General features: G+C 34.9%; 2 protein-coding genes across 3 annotated transcripts in view; one reads left to right on the top strand and one right to left on the bottom strand.

Moving 5' to 3' along the window:
• The window catches only part of LOC119080676 (protein spire), a 49814-nt gene extending 32694 nt beyond the window's left edge, over positions 1-17120 (top strand). For both annotated transcript variants that reach the window (XM_037189109.1, XM_037189108.1), the window contains 7 exons: positions 13972-14090; positions 14738-14885; positions 15201-15254; positions 15434-15924; positions 15994-16194; positions 16430-16701; positions 16758-17120. In XM_037189109.1, the coding sequence (XP_037045004.1) occupies positions 13972-14090; positions 14738-14885; positions 15201-15254; positions 15434-15924; positions 15994-16194; positions 16430-16701; positions 16758-16974 (1502 nt within the window). In that variant the 3' untranslated portion in view covers positions 16975-17120. The remainder of the gene's footprint in view (positions 1-13971; positions 14091-14737; positions 14886-15200; positions 15255-15433; positions 15925-15993; positions 16195-16429; positions 16702-16757) is intronic.
• On the bottom strand, positions 7145-8344 carry LOC119080779. The gene is made up of 2 exons (XM_037189348.1): positions 8219-8344; positions 7145-7879 (listed from the first exon to the last, which is right to left on the bottom strand). Exons 1-2 carry the CDS (start codon positions 8264-8266, stop codon positions 7187-7189), a joined length of 741 nt encoding a protein of 246 aa, XP_037045243.1. The 5' UTR covers positions 8267-8344; the 3' UTR covers positions 7145-7186.
• Positions 17121-20877: the final 3757 nt, after the last annotated feature.

Below are 20877 nucleotides of genomic sequence, written 5' to 3'. Positions count from 1 at the left end.
GACTCTTTAAGATCGTTTAAGATTGTTTAAGATCGATGACTTCTTTAGCATATCCCCCATGATCTCCGCAAAATAAAATAGAATACGGTCTGTGAAAGTAGGACGGTGATTTTGTTGCATTTAAAGTCAATTGAAGTCAATATTTTAAAGAAGTGAATTGATCTTGGATCGCTTTACCTAATCTCAATCTTTGATGGTTCAATCTTTGATGGTGATGGAGTAGTGAGGGATTCTTTTGAAAAACAGCCTACCGAAATCGGGCGTTTTTTTTTAGTGGAACTTTTTATAGGTACCTAGAAAGGTCTTCGACCCTAGAAGCCAAAATTACTCTCAAAAAAATTCTTCGAAGCTTTTATGGCTGGTGAAAGGTGATCGAAAGCCGAAAATTTACACTTTTCTTGCCAAAATTTCTCCAGGTACACGAGCCGTACTGGGTCGTGTGGGGTGTCAATAGAAAGGTAGTCACATGTACTATTGAGCCGAATAGAGACTCGTTGGTTTTAAAATTAATCCACACTGAAATATGTGCAGTTGAAGTTTTCAACCGAAAACTTGCACTTTTCCTACCAATATTTCTCTAGTTACACGAGCCGTACATGGTGGTGTGGGGTATCATTTGAAAGGTAATTTTATGTGCTTTTGGGCCAAATAGGGTCTTATGGGGTTTGGATGCATATGCGATGAAATATGGGCACTTAAACATTTCAACTTCTCATATTTCATCGTAGATGCTTTCAAACCCCCATAAGACCCTATTTGGCCCAAAAGCACATAAAATTACCTTTCAAATGATACCCCACACCACCATGTACGGCTCGTGTAACTGGAGAAATATTGGTAAGAAAAGTGCAAGTTTTCGGTTGAAAACTTCAACTGCACAAATTTCAATGTGGATTAATTTTAAAACCAATGAGTCTCTATTTGGCTCAATAGTACATGTGATTGCCTTTCTAATGACACCCCACACGACCCTGTACGGCTCGTGTATCCGGAGAAATTTTGGTAAGAAAAGTGCAAGTTTTCGGTTTTTGATCACCTTTCACCAGCCTTAAAAGCTTCGAAGAATTTTTTTGAGAGTGGTTTTGGCTTCTAGGGTCGAAGTCCTTTCTAGGCACTTATAAAAAAGTCCACTGGAAAATGCGTCCGATTTCGGTAGGCTGTTTTTCAAACATGGGACAATGCATGGGACAATAAATTACGTTTGGTAAACAAGAGTTTCATTCGGTCTGGATACAAGCAACATAATTAATAAGAAGTTGCAAGACCAGCAACACAAAACACAAGTAAATACAGTAGATTTTCAGTAATTTCATTTAAATTCATTTTTAAAACCACACAATGGGTAAATGTTCACATCTGGTTTTCATTGGAACTTTCTAACCTTCACCTGATCAAAAGAAATTATTCATATAGGATAGTAACATCACCCCGCATACCCAAAATTACTCAGACTTTTACAAAAATCAGGCTTATCATTGAATCGGTTGTCGTTAAAATTTTCGCATTTCCCATATTTTCTTGAGTTTTCCTACAATTTCCTAGTCTTCTCAGATTTCCCCAAAACGTATTTTTGGAATAATTTAGAAAAATGTGGGAAATTCGGGAAAATTTCAAAAGATATTGGAAAATTCTGGAAAATACTTGCAATAATTTTCCCAAAAATAGGCTTTTCAATTGTTTCGACTAGGCGATACTTTAAACAAATGAAGTAACAGATTTAATGATTTGGTTGCGATACGATTGCCGCTTCTAAAAAGTTAATAGCTTTCCGGTTATTTCGAAAACTTGCGATTGTACTATATTTCACGTCTGAGCTACAATCCGATCATACAATATATTATTATTTAACGGGGTCCTCATATAAAATTTTATTTGTTTGGGTAGTTGAATCGTTCAAACTTGGTTCTGTGTCTACATAAGGAAAATATAAATGGACATTCAATATTATATTTGGGCCTCATAGCAATTAAACAGCTGTCCTAAACGTAATAAAACTTCAGAAAGACATAAATATAAAAACAAATCACAACATCTATCAACATACAAAAAGCAATAACCTTACAACAATTAACTTTGTTTAATTAATCTTGAGTTTTCAAAACGCCTCCGCAAATTCATATTGATTTTCAAACGATCATACCCACACAAAACGTTAAAATAAACAGATTGTTGAGATGTGCTTTTTCCATTGGATGTGTTATTCCAAATAGATGAGTTTAGGAAGAAGTTCTAACTGCATACTATGGTGTAAATTTCATTTTTTTTGGGGCAATGCTTCCATTTAATGGATTGGGTTCAGATTTCCAAATTCAATGAGTGTCGTATGGGTTTCAATATAAAGAACTTTTGTTCATGTTGGGTTTCATGTTGTGAGTTTCGTAAAGAAAACCTTGCTCTCGACTACCGGCTAAATACTTGAGGTATGAGTTATATTTCCGGTCTTTCACTTGTATTTTCAGTTACTCGTTTCCATATGTACCGCGCGCACCACAAGATAAACTTCATTTATGCTGCAATTGTTTAGCGAAATTGATTAGCTTTCGAAATCTTTGAATTGTTGCGATGTAATCAATTGTGCGGTCATTCATTTATCCATATTAAGACGGATGCCATTCAAGTTTCAATAAATTAGAATACAATCAATGAGTCTTCATTTTACTGCCATATATACGTCTCCATTCACGGGATTTTATTGTTTGCGGGTTGACTTTAATTCTCGTATCGGTTAGTCGAAAGATTTATAAATGCAAGTAAAAAACCGCGTCAATGTAAATAAAAAAAAGTTTATTTACAATAAATATCTACACAAAATAATCATAAGTACACGAAAGCGCCAATAACCTGTTTTTATTCGGCTGACCCAGAATGTTTTTGATGATAAAATGTAAAGCTGGTGCGTGGTAAATTCTCTGTGTCTGATGATGAGATTTTGCAGAGTCAACCGAATGTTCAAGTAAGAAAAAAACAACAACAACCTCAAGTATGCGCAGTGCATTTTATATGCAAAAGTGAGTTTGCTGCAAGTGCGTATTTTATGTTCTTGTTTTTCTTTATGATATCGATCGTCGAAATTATTAAATGGAATAAAGACTTTTAATGGAAACGGTTGTGAATGTCGAGTTGTGAAAATTATCCTATTTTATGGGCAAATAATTTTGGTTCTCACGATTGTATTCGAATGGAGCGTATGAAGCGAATTTTTTTACTTTATTGAGTCAATGCATGTAGTTATCCTACAATGTAGTTTTTATGGTTCTTTCTCAAAAATTACCATTTTTAATGAATTCATGACTTCTGTAAAGAAAGATGTAATTATGAAACTACTCAGAAACAAATGTATCTGCAGCTGAAGCTTCCGCTCTCCAATTAGTAAGGTTTTTTATAATTCTCTTAATTATAGATTTTGGAAAATGATATCTAGATGCCAAAATAAGTGTGACGAGATTTCTGCATAAAATGCATTTGTGCCGGTAACATTATAACATACCACTCAGTAAGAACAGGTTAAGCACTCTACTAGCAATTTAGTTTAGAATGTTTACTAAAAAAAAAATACCCAACGCGATGTAAACGTTCGTTTTAGTCTGGGTAATTAAATCTAAAAGTTATAGCTTAAGTCAGGGGTAAAATTCATTTACCAAAGCTGATCAAAATTAAAATTTACAGAGCAGAAATTTTCTGAATTTACGGAAAATGAAATTGGAAAATTTTCGGTAAGTTTCGATTAAATTTGGTAAATTTAAGTAAATTCGGTAAACGAATCTACCAACAATAGACCTTGCTTGGAAACAGGAAATAAAACCCAAGAACGAACGGAGCTTTTCTTCTTCATCACATAAAGGTGAAAAATATGAGTTTTATGATGTGTGTCAAGGAATGAAAACTGTTGGACGTTGACTTGGTTATTCTTAGGAATCTCATTATTACGTTGTTTTGCTAATTTTTTGTAGCTTACCCTAGCATAACGTACCTTCATACCATAATTACACATACGAACGATTGTACGTATAAACCTGGTATACAAAGCGGAATGCTTTCCACAGATGGCGTTGTGTAAAAGCGCTTGTAATTATGGTTGGTAACTTAGCTAAAGAAAATTGGTTGCAAAGAAGACTTGGTACGTGAAAGCTTTCAACAAACTTATCGACGATTTCGTATTTGGAATTGTTAATGTCGTGTAGGCATTAATAGTGAAAATAATGTTGTATTCTTTACAAGAAAAATAATATGTTCGAACTACACACCCACTATACTCAAAAAAGTGTTCTTAACCGAAAAAGGAAAAGTTAATCTAAGGCTGATACGAAACATGTATACAACACCGAGAATGTTCAGACAAAAATCTTAAACTAAATTTTTTGATTGCCAGAAGAATTGTGTGTGGACATGTTTTAAGGGCGTCCTGATTCAGTGTTGCCAGACGGAATTGTACCTCAACAAGTATTCGCTTTGGGAAGTCGAATTTATTCTCAGCCCTCATTTAGTGGGTGTATTCTGGGGAGTGTCTCAATGCCTTATAAATATATATGGCAACACTGAATCGTGGATGTCCTTTTTGTATGTACCCAATGTTATGTGGTATTTTGTGTATCGTTGCGGAATTGTAGACTAGATAACATTTTATAAAACAATAAAACAGGACTCCATATTTTGAAGTCCATAAACTTCTTCAAAGTGCTAGTCTATCGAGCCCCAATCAGGAAATCTGTTACTTCATTATTCTCAGACGATATATCTAACTGCACAAGAAAAGTGTTTATCAAAAATAAATTTATTTTCACACAAGATTGCTCTCTGTGTGTATCAAAAGAAACATATTTTGAAATTGACAAAACAATCTCCTCCAACTTATTTATCTATGGCTATTATGCTTATATGCTTATGATCATTCATTTGAACTACACAAATATAGCATCGATATTTGTATCGTGCTTTCAAGCCGTTTGGCTACACGACCTATTGTTCGACGAGAGGTTCAGTTGTAATTTAACCGTTGCGTCGTGAGTGCAAAATATCAGATATTCATTTTTATTGACTTTCGGTTTTTCTGAATTTTTTTTTATTTATTTCGGTTGTGAGTTATTTGTCGTTATATCTGCTATACGTTCGTTGATAAGATTTAATGCGGCATTTTGATGGTGAACGTGATATATAGATGAGGATATAAATGGCGGAAGTGACTGGTATGAGTCTTTTATTGTAACTAAAGTAAATATTAAGTAAGATAATATCTCAGTAACAGAGCCACCCTAATGAGTAGATTTAAGAAATTGAAACTAAATGCATTGTGAATTGTAATTTGGAGATTTTAAATTTGTTTATTTCGTCTTGGAAAAGTTAGTGGAAAAATTCATCCCAAGAACGTGAATTCGAATTTTCCTATCCTCGAATTTATACGAAAGCAGTTCAGTCGCGCTTTGTAACTCTCTTATTTTAAATTTACTGGACGTAAATGCTTTATGCCAATTATGAAGTCTGTGGGTTGTCTGTAATTAGCTAATTATATTACTTTGATAGCTGCCTTTTAATTACTTTGCGAATGTTAGACAATTTTTAGGTTGACAAAGTAACACGAACTTGTGTAATTTAGAAATTATTTCCAATTTCCAATATTTAAATCTTTAGCTTTTGAGAGATCCCACCTAGATGGAACTAAGGTTTAATTTTACATACCGAAATTTGTAGCTAATTTCGTTACATTGACTAGCTCTTTTATTTGAGATAATTTAGAAATACGCAGAGGTTATTCTGCGTGATTAACAAATCGCCCCGGAAAACGACTCGAGTTGTATAGTCAGTATTTTTAAGACTCAAGAAACGCTCTAGTTATTGTTTGTAACTATTGCCACAGAGTCATTTGTTATAAATTGTCTGTAACCCAGAAATGCGTTACACGAAGCAATTTAATTTTTTTTTTTCAAAATTAAATTCTCAAAAATGTATTTCCTCTCTACTGATCCTCGAACACTTGTGAATACATGACACGACACACACATGTTCGTAGTAAGAAATATTTAATACGGACTCTATGTACCAAGAATTTCAACGATAATTTCATTCCAAAAGTGTGTTTACTCAAAGAAACGTCTATTTCTTGTAGGTAAGACACCTATTTTACGGTTGCGGTCATAAGATCATCATTTTGATTGTACACAATTTTGTGTTGGTAATGGAGAAATAATGTTCTTTGTAACATGTATCTGATTAATATTTTACGTTTCAATAAGACTTTATAATTCGAACGTATAATAACTGACTTTCACCCAAAACAAAAAGCCGATACGTCATCATTATCATGATGATGGTCATGGTCAGGTGAAATTTTTTTTTCATATTTCGTCTTCTTCTTCAGATTTTGTGTACAGATTCGAAGACATGCGTGGTGAACTCTAATAATGATGTGTTTCGGTTAGAATACACCAAGAAAGTGAACAATAAATTTTAAACTTCAATGTTGCAATAGTGTTGGAAGATAACAAACACCCAAATATCTTGTACCATGCAGTTATCTTAAAATAACACCGAAATATTTCTGTTACTTTGACCTAAGTTATTTGATGAATGGACCGATTGGACCCATTGTCATGATATTAGAAAGTATCAGAAACATATAAATTTACTGGCTCGATTGAACTTTTCGATCTATTGATGTTCAATCATAATAATCGAGTGTATCCAACGAATTTATGGAACTAGTTAACTATAATTGATCGAGTTTACGGCAACAGTGGGATATACTTAACATGCGATAATAAAAGTGGGAATAGCGGAGGTAATAGAGAATTATTAGATAGGTCAAGCTCGATCCACGAATCCTTCCGAAAACTAGAAAAGCTCATTGGTGCGCCACTCGGTTTGTAGAGAGTTCTCTCATCCAGGTGACTAATCGTAAGTCCTTATTCCGGACCGGTTTTCTTCGTTATCTTTTCCATTCGTAGCAATTGTAAAAGAGGTGGTGGCGAGCTGGCCCAACGCATCCAAAAACCACTATGAAGAGAGGAGGTCCCCCTCATTCTTCTGCTAATTGACCCACACTACTGCACCAGGGTTGAAACCTGATCGTTCATGAGGTTGCTCACTGTAACAGGTGTCACCACGGGTAGGAAAGGATGTAAGAGTTGGTGAAAACTAGAAAAACGTCATCAATATTGTTAAACTTTTTATTGATAAAACAACGATAACTTAACTAACAACAATGCGAACCTATGGCAAGGTGTGCTCTAAATTGATTTATGTTCGATAGTCCGAGGTCACAATTTATATCAAGTTTATTTACACTTTCACGACCAGGGCGATAAATATTAACGAATTCAGAAAGGAAATTATTGATTTGACATTGTCCTTTGCTATCATTGCTATTCAGTTCTTTAACGCAAAAATTACCAGCTTGCTCTCCCAAAGTGTTGCATGTTCTTTCCACAATATCCATCAATATGTTAGAATGGTACAATCCGTCTAATGCATTTTCAACGAATTTCCTTAATTTACATTCTAAAACGTTTCGATCATTTGCACAACCTAATAAACAATATCCGTATTTACAATTTGAATACTTTCCTAGAGCTTTTGCCATTTCACTCATATTATTACATGCTGCTCGTAAGTTTTTCAATGTTTCTAACACTTTACTTCGAATGCCATCAAACGATTTTAAAAATGCCTCCAGTTCACACGAAGATTTACAACTTCCATCCCATCCTGATGTTTGCAAATACTCCACCATTGTCGATATAATTTCACAATCTTGCTGAATGTTTGTTAAAAGGCGACGAGCCACATTGTACTGTTTTTCATATTTATCAATTTCGCCTGATAATTTCGTTGCAAATTCTAATTTAGAATTACAGCAGCGAGTTGAAATATCTCCTGCTGTTATTGCCTATAAATATAGGAGATTGTTAGTCACATTTATTGCATTGACTGTCCTTGTGGACTTAGTTAACTTCAATCTAGAGTTAGTCAGAGTTTCCTTAATTGCTATTGCAGCATTGATGTACTTTGAAGTACAATGAAGTTCTTTAACGCACTTAGTGCTGTAAAGAGGGTGATTAAGGTTTTGCAAGAAAATTTCGAAACAATTGTCACTGTAGTGAATCCCTGAAAACTACAGAACAATCAGCACGGCAATTTCATAATCGGTATGTTACAGCTTACTTACATTGTCAATAGAAAATTGATAAACTTAAATTTTGGAAATTGTAACATATAGAACACTTACTTCCAAGCTTAGCAGCAGTATTCCAAGAGGGCTGATCAACTTTAACATTTCCCTAAAATGTTTCTTCACGACGCAAATCAAGCAGTTCCTTATTTTTAAATGAATTCAAATTTTCACAGTTCAGCCCTTTTATACTGAATTTTCAGTTAAACAACAGTCGTGACAGTGAGAATTTTAAATTAAACAAAGCAAAGATCTTTATCAGTTGCAACGTGATACTTTTATCAATTTATTAGACAGTTTGCGCAAATGATGTATAATTTATAAGTCAACCTATAAGTTGGAAATTATAAGTAACCTTCTAGAGCTTCTTGTATGAAGTTGTGACTTATAATTTCCAACTTATAAGTTGACTTATAAATTATACGTCATTTGCGCAAACTGTCTACTTGCACGAGGTAAAATACAGATGAAAAATATTTGCTTGATCAGCCACTAAGTAGGGCAATGGAATTTACAGATAAAACAAAAACAGGGAAAAAACATAATGTGTCAAAGTCGTTTTTGTTTATATTTTGAATTTACCGACTTTGTAACGCAGCTGCCTCATTTGTAATAAAAAAGTACAGATAGTTCAATCAGTCGACATAACAGTATAAGTTTGCTAAAGCCACCTGTACTATGTACTGATTAAGAAGCTTAGGATGTGAGAATTGACTGTTTCCTGAAAACATTCTTAGAGCCTGAGTAGTATCTCTACAAATTTTCAGCGAATCGGAGAAGATTCAGAGGGCGTACAGAGTCGGTAAAACTTTGAATTTTGTATGTTAAAAGCCTTAGCTATGATCTTCATAATAATATGATGTTGTTTCCTGTGTGAAAAATTGTGAAGATTGCTATAGATTTGATGCCGCCGGATGACCCATAAACTATTCAACATTACTTGACTATTTCTGAAATCTGTCTTTCTCTTATCGCTGTGGAGATAAGTTGTACGTTGGGGTTGCATTTAGGATTTCATGGGGTTTACTGATGGCATAATCGTTGTGCTGGTCTAGCTTGTTGAAAACCAGTTCTGTCATTTTGCGGAAGTTAAGGAAGTACAAGATATTGTGAAATCAAATTGACGCCGTAAGTGCGGTCGAAATTCAAAATGGAAAGTGCGTAATACTTTCTAACGCAGCGTCATCTTCATACAAGGAAGCGTTGAAAGTTACTTTTCGGTTCACTTTTTCATTCATACTTATCTGAAAATATCGAGTGGTTTCAATTCCCTGACTTTTTTGTGTATCGATTATAGAATTTGCCAACATTAACTCAATTGTCTTAATTTTCCATTTTGTTTTGCAAAATATAAAACAGGTGTGTAAACAGATGATATGAGTTATTGGCTCCATTGTGGAACCTTCTAGCGGTGTCTTTACCACTCAATTTTGTCAAGATTTCCGTACTTCATTAATACATAGATCCAACTCTCAAGGTACTACAACCCAACCCCAATATTAAATTTGTATGTGACCTAGGTTCATTTACATTTTTCATTAATTTTCACTTGCGAGATTATATATTCGTTCTGACGACAATACGGCTGAGTGGAGTTTAATAATCCTATAAAATTCTCTTCTTCTTTCATTATAAAAGCGAGAGAAATTATTGCATCCGTTCGGAGATAAAATAAATTCCGATTCCGATAAATTCACTTGACAGCATCGTCCAAGGCATCGTCTTATTTCTAGAGTACATGCCCAACCGTTACCGATTGTTTAATTTCTTCTGCAATCTGCATTCTACTTTTATTGCATGTTGCTACATTGACTGTATCTTGTGAGCATTTCCATTTATTATTATGTTTAACGTTGGTCGAAGTCTTTTAGCGCCGGCGCGTCATAAACGATTTGAGGGGGCTACACCATTACATTAAAATCGTTCGCAATCATCTATGACGACACACGTATACAATATACCAGAAGGTTTTTCTCTTCTTCTGAAGTTGTTTCACATTCCCAATCAGTTGTGTGCTGTGTATAGTTGTGTTTAGTGGGGAAAAATAAATTTTTGTTTTTCTTTTCATGGTTTATGGCTACATCATTTGGCTGTTTAATTGAATACATATCTACTGTTTTGGACTAGTTTTAATTTGATTGTTATAAATCTGATGTGTGTTAGCGTTTGCTTTTTGTGATTTGAAAGAAGGGATAAATTAGCAACAACCAGAGACGACAATTGTTCTATTGATTATACTGTAGTGAACCATCTCAAATGGTAATGAAACGATTAGTTAGTCTCAATTGCTAAAAACAGCTGTTCTACACCCATTTGTGTCATGGTCTTGTGTCAGACGAATAAAGTGGACTCAGAAAATTGCCCATATTTTCCATAGAGAAGAAAAAAAGCAAATCCGATCGATAAAACGTGAATCAGTCTGGAAGCTTTAATGATTATCTATGTAGTGCATATACATAACGTTTAAGTGGTAGTGGACGTTATCCCGATTTTGTATCGAAAATTTATCAATGTGTTTGTGTGTTCTATTTTCAACATCGGGTGGTTTACTCACGACTAAGAGGGTGTACATACGTCTTTCGCCAAAACTGTATACTGCTTTTCGAAATATATAGAAGAAAAAAGATGAAAAGCGTGCATTTTATGTATCGTGATATTTGCTGAGTCAGAGCTGTAAAAAACTTTGCCGTCTGAAAATGACGCAGTGGAGTAATAATTAACAAATAAAAGAAAAATTAATCAATCAGAAGTCACTAAACATATTTGAGTTAACGTTCCCACTGAACTATGTTGATGTCACCAGGATCGCCTGAGGGCCCATGTGTAGATGCTGCCAGGGACTTGACGTACTGTCCTCAAGATATAGTACAAGCAGTACCAAGAGCAGCTCCACGCGGTAATCCGCCCACTCCAAAGCCAAGAGGTAACGGAATTATTTCAATTGTTTGCTGTGATAAAATAGCTTTCAGCTTTCGGAAACGTCTGGGTTACGTTGGCTCTTTTACTTGTTCGATGTTTTTTGTTCGAAGAAAAATGGTGTTTGTCTCTGTTTGTTCGATGTGTATCTGTATCAGAAGGTTGTGTTGTATTGTGCCCGTTTTGTGAGTATTAGCTTAAAATGGAGCCGTTGAATCTCATTTGCCAAAAAGATCTAATAAAAATAAAATTGTATGCAGATGAGGATGGTCTGAGACTTGCGGATTGCTAAATAATTATCTTAGGGACGCTATGAATCTTGAAAAAAAATCTGTAGAAGTGTACAGAAGATCGGTTCGATATGTCCAATGTATGATGAAGAGGAATATAAATGTTGACGATTTTATCTTTCATTACAATACTCTTCGATCAGTTGGCTCCTCACAAAGCTCAATCATACGGAAATAATTGTTGAGCACGAAGTTATTCATTTTCAATCTATTTTGTGATTATTCGTAAAAGGAATGTAAGCTAGAATTAATATTGCCAACCTGGTACAGTTACATGTATACCTTAAGTTATTGCGGTTATTTTGGCCAAAGTTCTTTGACTTATCAAAGCAATAAAAAATTTGTTAAACAAATACGCGAATATATGTTTTTCCAAGAATTACGCACGACATGCTTGCTAGCTACCTTTTGTATTTACATTTCTCAATTTTTTTAGCAAACAAAAAAAAACCGAAATTGTTATGTAACTGACAAAGAAATAAAAATGTTGGTATTGTCTTGGCTCTGTACACGTGAGAAACGATTTAGTAGGACGCAATGAAATGTTACCTTGAAAATGGTTTTGTTATTTGGATAGTCGTGATCTAACACTATACCGAGAGTTGTGGGAAACGGTCAAAGAATTCGTTAAGAAAAAACTTAGTTCAACCAATGTTTAACAATTTACAGGCTCATAATAGTTATTTATGCCACACAGCATCATAATATACAAAATTTTCAAACTTTAGATGCCTCTGTGGCATAAAACGTTGTATTCAACTCGATGCAAAGTACTTTATTTAGGCTCACGATGTGTATTAAAATACACGGCCTGCGGCCTCGTGTCATAATTACACATCTAGAGCCTAATTAAGTACTTTGCACCTCGATTGCATAAATTACTATTATGCAACAAGAATTGCATGAAGGTATATTATCGCACCAGGAGAAGATTTACGGCATGCTTTCTCTATTCTCTACTCTACCAAAATTACTATGAAAATGTTTCAATCAAGTACGTTGAAGATGTCGATTGTCAACCCGAGGCGTAATAGTTATTTATGTAACAAGAATCGTATAAAGGTATATTATCGCAATACGATTCGTGTTTCATACGTTTTATACATTGAAGAAAATCGAAACAAGAATAGACTGGCTAAAGCCTGGTGAGGTCTTTTTTCTTTTTATGGAGGCAAGGCGGAAGAATAGCTTTCATCAGTCGACATCAGCTGTTGAAGAGTAAATATCTCTACCAACGTTTTACCAATTTGGTATTCAACTACCAGTTTGGTAGTCAACTACCAAAAGTTAAACTTTAAATAGGCGAGCATGTAAAATAATTTCGTCAGTCGGTGTAAAGTTCTCAAATAGTAAACATCTCTTCCCCAAAAATCTGTGAGCTATCGGTGATCAGATAACAAATAATTATTATTTGCCTGGTGTTGATATGCTCATGGTGGCTTTGCAATTTTGAATGTCAATCCAGCTCGCAACTACCAACTACCAAAGCTACCAACTACCAAATTTTCGATTTATAAATAGGCGAGCATGTAGAATAATTTCGTCAGTCGGTGCGTAGTTCTCGAATAGTAAACATCTCTTCCCCAAAAATTACGTTTGGTAGTCAATTATAGCCTTGGTAGTCCAATTACCAACTACCAAATTTTCGAATTGCAATGTTAACTGTGATCTATCGGTGATCAGATAACAAATAATTATTATTTGCCTGGTGTTGATATGCTCATGGTGGCTTTGCAATTTTGAATGTCAATCCAGCTCGAAACTACCAACTACCAAAAATACCAACTACCGACTGAGAGCTACCAAAACTACCAAATTTGTGGAACAGACAGACGGACAGACAGACAGACAGACAGACAGACGGACGGACAGACAGACAGACAGACAGACAAACCGGCCATAATAGGGTATTTTTTCTAGAAGAAAAAAGATCTAAAAATAACGAAGATATTTGTAGTTTGACGTCAGCTACACGTGGTTTTTTCGCACTAGTCCCTTGTAAATCTTTTATCACACTAGTGCGATAAAATAAGTTCATATAACATTCCACACAGGCTGCGTAAGTTGCAGTTATCATCACTGAATTGCATAAATAACTAGCACTTGTGCCTAAACTGTAATTTTCAAACTTATTGCGCAAAGTGATGATGAACTGTGATGTGATTGTAATACGTCTGTGATATTATTCCTTTAAGGACTGACTTTGGCTTAATTTAATTTAATTTAATTTTCTTGACTCAAACAGTTTTATTTGTTTGTTTTGCTCTTAATGTATGTACAAATTTTCTATTCGTTTTATTTATGACGATGAATTATTCTGAAATTTGTTTATAATAATTGTATTCCACACAGTGTGATATTCAAGGAATGATAAAATAAATGCAATAATTAAAAAAAAAAATTACCACTCAGGTACTACGTTGTCTGAAAACAGCTATTTTATGCTTTATCAGAATTACTGTAATATATTGTCTCATCACTGAATCTACTAAGTTACATGGTTAGAAAAACTATTGCTTCGGATATCATGTTTTCATGCTTACATTTTTTATGTCGTGTCAGAAAGACCTTACGTATAACTAACTTCGTTTTTTTACATTCCAGCATTACCGCCTTCACAAGGAGATGTAACAAAAATCTCAGACCAAAAACATTCGAATCCTAAAGCACAAGACACGACGACAAAGCAGCGACTAATCCATGTCGACTACGACTTATTTAAGGTAAGCTTAACAGGTTTTCGCAAATTAATTATAAATTTAAAGTTGAGTCAAAAATTGTCGGCGAAATGAAAAATTGAAAGTGTTGTCGAATACCTAACGATAGTAAAATACAAACCGCCAACTCGTCCACATAATTTTTGAACTGTTCATTCAATCTTTAACAATGCTAGTTGTCGTTTTATTATTGAATTCGAACCATTCTTTGTGAATGAATTCCTTACTTTTACGCGGTTGTATACTTTCTGTTGACATTTTTTTGGTAATTTTAAAATTATAACACGAACCTCTCATTCATAACATAATTAGCTGTGTATAGAGAAAGGAATTACTGTTTTAATATTAACAATCCAAAAACTAAGTAAAAAAATTACATTTTCGTGTTAGTCGACAGATCTGTTGAAATTAGTTATGATTTCAAAGAAGACGTTTATGTAGAGGATGCGAATATTGTGGACACGTCTAATTTGAGGAAGTGCGTGACAGCAATTATTAACATAAATTCATCAATTTTCTTCTTAAATTGTAGAAAAAAAAGAAAGCTATTGACACAAACTCTTAAGTCTTTTTTTAATGTAATTAAAGACCAGTTCTTTTAAACTCTTCTACATTTTTTTAATAATTTTTTTTGCTTTTGACATCTTTCATAGGATATCGATCAGTTAGACGAATCGGGAACATCCTCTCTGCAATCAAACCAGTCATTTTACAGCGAAAGCCCTAATCAGTATCAAATATTTAATAATGATGAAAACAATCCGAATGATATTAATACGGCGGTTGTACATCGTCGCAAAAGTAAGTAAAAAAAACGTTCAACTTCAAAAAACTATTCCACTGAAATGTATGACTTGAGTTAAGACTTGTAACAGGTCCCTTGAACCTGAATTTGGGATCGACCTGAAAAAGTCTGAAATTTTAAAATCAGTAAAAGTATAGGTAAATCAGGTCGGATTTCGGGTATATACTTGAAATCTGACATGATTAACCTGAACTTATGACGATTTTCAGGTAAATTTAGGTCAGGTAAAAAATCTCAAGTCATATTCAGTTGCTATAGCCTTAAATACTGAATATCTCACCATATTAACACAAAAATTCATTTTATTTTAGAAGAACCTATAACTCAAGATGATTATCATCAGTTTTGTGACTATGCACTTGAATGTAAGTATCGAAACCTGATAGTAACTTGCGAACATATGAAAAAATTGAAGATGAGGAACTTTCCAGAAATTCCTCGTCAACGACAATTCAGATACAAACAATTTTCTACCTAGATCTAGTTCAATTCATCTTCATTTCAATTCTGAACACAGTTTAATCGAGAAAAAAAATATTTTCAGCCTACGATCTAGCCACGCAATGTGAATCACGGCGAGCTTCATTGAGACGCCACACAATTGTCGGCTGCCACAGCAATCCAAGCAATCCAATGGAATGCCAATCAACACCCTCATCTCGACCAGAATCACGTCACTCGGAAATTTCCACCACGGCCACAATGAATCCGCTAAATCCGCACAATCCAATGACTGCTGCTACAATCGACGAATGGATCAAAGACTCTGTAGAATCGTTGAACGAACAGGAATGGAAAGAAACGGTTGGAGTAAGTGATCGACTGGCACTGACATTAGAAGAAATTGTGCACATCCGTTCTGTTATGACAAAGGCAGAATTAGAAGGTTTGCCGGTTGGAATTAGAGTTAAGGAAGATGTTGAACGGCGGAAAGTTTGTTTTCTCTGTTTGCGGACAAGGTTTACCATATTCGGACAGTGGGGCGTAAAATGCAAACTTTGTCAAAGAACAGTGTGTTCGAAGTGTTATTCAAAGGTAAAACCGGAAGGAGGAAAGCAATGGAATGATCGTAATTGAACAAAGGAAAAAACGTTCCCATTTCAGATGCGAATACCAACAGAACATTTTAGAAATGTGCCGGTTGTTTTGCTATCACCTTCTCTTATGACTACACCCGTCACTTCGACAGCTCCATCGCCCAGTCATCACGCTCATCTTCCACCTAACGGTTCAGCAAATGTTTTTGACGATGCCTTCCCGAGGTCGCTATTGGAACGGCTTATGCGAACTGAAACTCAATCCAAGGTAAATTTTATTTTCTTGTTTAACATAAGTCGTAAACAGTGTTCTTAAGCTGTCGGTTTGTTAATCCCTCTAAAGAAATATGGAAGCCTTGGGTTTCCATTCAGAGAAATGATAAGCTGAACATTTTACGATCTTTGTTATTAGTACTCTGGTTACGTATCAACACTTTTCACGTTCTACATGGCCATTGCCACCTAATTTTTACCAACATTTCCCTACAAAAAATTCATTCCAGGGTCGTCAGACAATCGCCAGCGTTCCATCATCACCAAAATATTCATCTTCCTGCACACCTAGCCACGCGCAAGTAAACGGCACCACCAACAAAATGACATGTTCAATGGGCGGTCTAATTGATTCGAATCCATCGAATAGCGGACTGGATTCAGTAGACAGCACAAATAGTAATCGAAATTCAATAATGTCTCGCAGTATGGAAGGACCTCATAGTCTACCGCCACAGAGTCCAGCTAGACCGTATTCAACCAACAGCACATTAGATAGAAGGTTAGTGGATTAGTGGCCTGAAATGGTCGTTTAAATAACCGATCCGAAAATTCCAGAAATCGCTTCTCCCGTGCATTCACCCAACAATCGGGCGTTGCTAGCAATATCGACCATAAAGATCTTATGCGTGGCGAAATGATGGATGTGTGCAATGATTGTAAAGGTTTGGTGTACGAAATAATTCGTTCGTCCAAGCAAACGCGATCGTCGGCTCGTAACAAAGCTCTTCGAAATTTAACGTTGGATCTGTCGCCCGTTTACAAACGATGGTAGTTATGGATATCTGCCGCGTTCAAATTTACGTTTCGTTATGCAGGCAATTCATTGTTTTTCTTAATTTTATGGAAGATAAATTCTTTTTTGATATTTAAGTACAGTAGCTGCAAGCGAATCATGCATTTTATTTCGTTAAGTTTATTTCACTTTATCGCTAAGCATTATTAATTTATGTAAAATTTTCTTTTTTCTTTTTTTTTTCTTTTTTTTTCTTCAAATTTTCAAGCACAAAAGTTGTAAAAATAACCGAAAAATGTCATTGTGTTAATGGAGGAAATTAAATTTTCTTTTTTGCGACACATTTTCTTTACTGTCATTTTTCTCGAAAAGCTTTCATTTTCGAATAGCTTTCTTCTATTAAAATATTGATTGGCCGGATCAGGGCAATAAATATTTTCAAAATCACGGTGCGCATATTGCATTCCAATTCATTTTCATTAAATTATAATTTCTCATTTTCATTTATTTTTAAATCTTCTATTAAACTCACGGTGACGTGATTCGAATAGGAGAAAAGTAAATCGGGAAATGAATTGCTGAAACTAAGAAGGAGAAAAAAGTTTGAATTCAATAAAAGATGTGAAAAGAAAAGAAAATCGAACGTTACAATGGAGAAAGACTTACGTACCTTATTACTAAATATATAATTGCAAAAATTTATTTAAATTGTACATAACATTTTTCTTTTGGAAACAAGAAACCAATAATTATTATTAAAATTTCAAAGAATATAATGATTTTAGTCCGAGTATCGCAAAAATGTGTTTTTCTACGGGGTGGAAACAAACTGATAGGCCAAAAATTCAATTCGATTGATCGGAAGTAATTTTTACTTTCAGTCATTTGGGTACGAGATATCTCATTACTTCACTGATATAGTAAGCTGTGAAAATTTCTTTTACTTTACTAGTGAGGTAAAGTGGCTATTCCCTCACTAGTGAAAACCTTTTTACTCGCTCGTAAAGTAAAACGTTATACTTTACACGTGAAATAATTTGATATCTCGTATCACGATGAGTAAAAGTACCTCGGGCTGAAGCCCTCGGTTACTTTTACTCATCTGGATACGAGATATCAAATTACTTCACTGGTATAGTAATGTACTATTTAATGATTATTTAATTTATTTATTCAAAGCGAAAAAAAAGACTGCTCGCATACGGCGCAGTCAGTAAAAAAACGATCTTTTCAATCAACAAATATTACAATAAATAAAAATCATCCGCTCTATTACTTCCTAAAGTTCCAAGAATACATGCCGCATTGCCTCTTTGTATAGCAATAGAAATTTTCTGCAACAGATATCTTTAGAACGTGGCTCCCCTGATGCTCTCTTCATCAACGATCCCAACTTGTCAATAAATTTCTTTGTTTCTGAACCCATGCAACCTAATGATTCAAAGGCAAGGGGTAAATAAATAGTTTTCTTTAAGACGTATATAATGATTATGCTTAAATCTCTCCGCTTTATCTGCAATAGACCCTGCTTTCTTAGAGGATTCACTGATGTATGAAGGAGCCAAAGTATCACGTATTGTTACATCCCATAAAAGTGATTTTCCATGACTCCACGGAACTACTGTAGAAATACCAGGTGGTTGCAAAATATTGGGAAATCCTGCAGAGGAAAATTCATGACCAAAAACATTATTGACAGAATCGTGTTTAGCAATAATCCCTATCTTTAATTTGCACGATAAACCATGCAAACCGTCCTTCTTAACCACATTACCACAATTACACTTGTACTCTTCACGCAACTGGGATCCTAAACGAAGACCAACAGCAATTCTCGCTGCATTGTTATCTAATAGTAAACCTAGTTGACTCGATGGGACAACCTGCAGCCACTTTGAAGATTCTTTGGTAGATGACGCAAGTAGTCTAGCACGAGTAACAGGTTCACTAGAATCTAACATCTCGCTAAAACTGCTCCTAATCACCGGTAGGTCCCAGTTTCGTTGCACCTTTCTCAATGTACTATTGTTCAAAAACGTGAGGTAAAGTTAACTTTACTTCACAGAACCAGTTAGTTAGTTAGTTAGTTAGTTAGTTAGTTAGTTAGAGTGAGTAAAGCGAAGCCAAAACGTTACCTCAACTTTTTGAATAGAATACCTTGATCGGTAAGTTTCACACGAGAAGTATCATATCCACCATTTGTCCCATTAATCATAAATACATATCATAAAGTGAGATTTGATCACCACTGTTAAATGACTTTAACCCCAAAAATGAGAGGTAAGTTTACTAAATTTGGTGTGTTTACCGACCTCGGTGTCGCCACTATCGTTAAATTTCACACAAGAAGTACAATTTCCATCATTATCCCCATTTGTTCTATTACCGACCGTAATATATCGACCGGAAATAGTAAATTACGTCGTTGTTCTTGTTTGGATTACACAAGGAAGAATACAACGTTGCAAACAATTGTTTAAGACATTTTACTCACTATGCCTCCGGGAAATGAGCTTTAAGGTTAACGACACATTTTTCGGTGGCTTAGTGAGTAAAATAATTTCCCTACTGAATAATGAATTTTACGATGAATAGCTGAAGGATGAAATCCAAAAATTTGAGTTTTCGGTCGGAACTTATTACTTCAGCTTCGTCTGTACTTTATTATTTAATTCAACATGCAATCATACTTGGTCAACATTACGATCAATCACGATTTTCTGATTAACAGGTCACTATCACCATATAATCCCATATAATCCTTGTCATAAAATCAGTGATTTACTCGGTCGCTAGTCGCTAGTTAGGCCTCTTTTGCGACAGCTCGTAAAAAGAGCAAATTCTTGGAGATCCCTAGTTTATTAGTCACAGCTTTTATTGCGATATTTCGTATAGATTATTAGTCAGTCTTGTTAGCGAAACTTCGTTCCAGTTTCCAGTTTCTCAGTCAACACTTTTACAAATTTTTCTGCAATGGATTCTCTATGAGATTACCTGTTCAGACATACCTCAATCGAAAAGTCTTAGTCGGGAACACTGACAGTTACTCTGCCCGAGTGAAGGTGAAGGTCAACAACGTTCTCATGGTATTTCATAGCTGGACTCTTCAGCTATTAACTACAGTTAGCAGTATTCAACGCCGTCTTATCGAGTATAAAATACAACTAAACGAAACTCAAATAAGGAAAAGAATATGGACATGTTATAATCAATGAAATTTTAAAACAGATGATCTATCGCCCGGAGGACATAAAAATCTGACTTCCACAATCAAACGCACTTATTTTCACATTATTTTGACATGGATTGTGAGTGCGTTTAAGGTGAGTTTTCCGAGCGGCTGTTCTGTACTTTCATTGCTTATTATAACAGCGCCCTGAGCAACTTACTGGTCTTGATGTCAATAAAAAGCACCAATCCTCTATGGGCACAATACGAAAATTTCATAATCTTCTTCACCGTATTCCTGACCCTATACGCCCTATACGATACGTAGCAACGACCATGCGATACGTCTGCTCTGCTGGCGTATTTTCATCGTTTTATGAATTTCGATCCTTTGGGTTGTTCAGAAAAGTGACCCAAAGATATACTTTTCACGGTGAGCTTCAAAAAAATTTATTCAAACTCTTGTGGACATGAAATGTTTTTAGTGGTTTTTGTAGAGGGCGGCACCACGAGTAAGAATAACATAAAAATAAAATATTTCGATGGGAAAATTTGTAATTAGATCGATTTTTTTTGGGTCCGACCCAAATACACGCAACTCAGAGTGGAGGAACATTTGGGTCTGACCAATATTCTAAAGCATATAAAAGTCCGTATATGCATTTTACATAACTGCGATAGCATAACTCTTTATGTAATATGAATGTTTTGTACAAACATACATAGCAACTTCAGCACCTTGTCTATATGACAAACTTCAATGAATTTACGCAT

This window comes from Bradysia coprophila, unplaced genomic scaffold (assembly GCF_014529535.1).
Source record: "Bradysia coprophila strain Holo2 unplaced genomic scaffold, BU_Bcop_v1 contig_350, whole genome shotgun sequence".
In the NCBI taxonomy this organism is placed as follows: Eukaryota; Metazoa; Arthropoda; class Insecta; order Diptera; family Sciaridae; genus Bradysia; species Bradysia coprophila.
The sequence above is the reverse complement of the archived record's forward strand: the minus strand, read 5'-3'. Positions and strand labels throughout refer to the sequence as shown.

Coding starts and splice junctions, on each gene's coding strand:
- LOC119080779 (XM_037189348.1), bottom strand. CDS start 8,266: ATGTTAAAGTTGATCAGCCCTCTTGGAATACTGCTGCTAAGCTTGGAA. Junction 7,880..8,218: donor TACTGCTGCTAAGCTTGGAA/GTAAGTGTTCTA, acceptor CTATATTTATAG/GCAATAACAGCAGGAGATAT.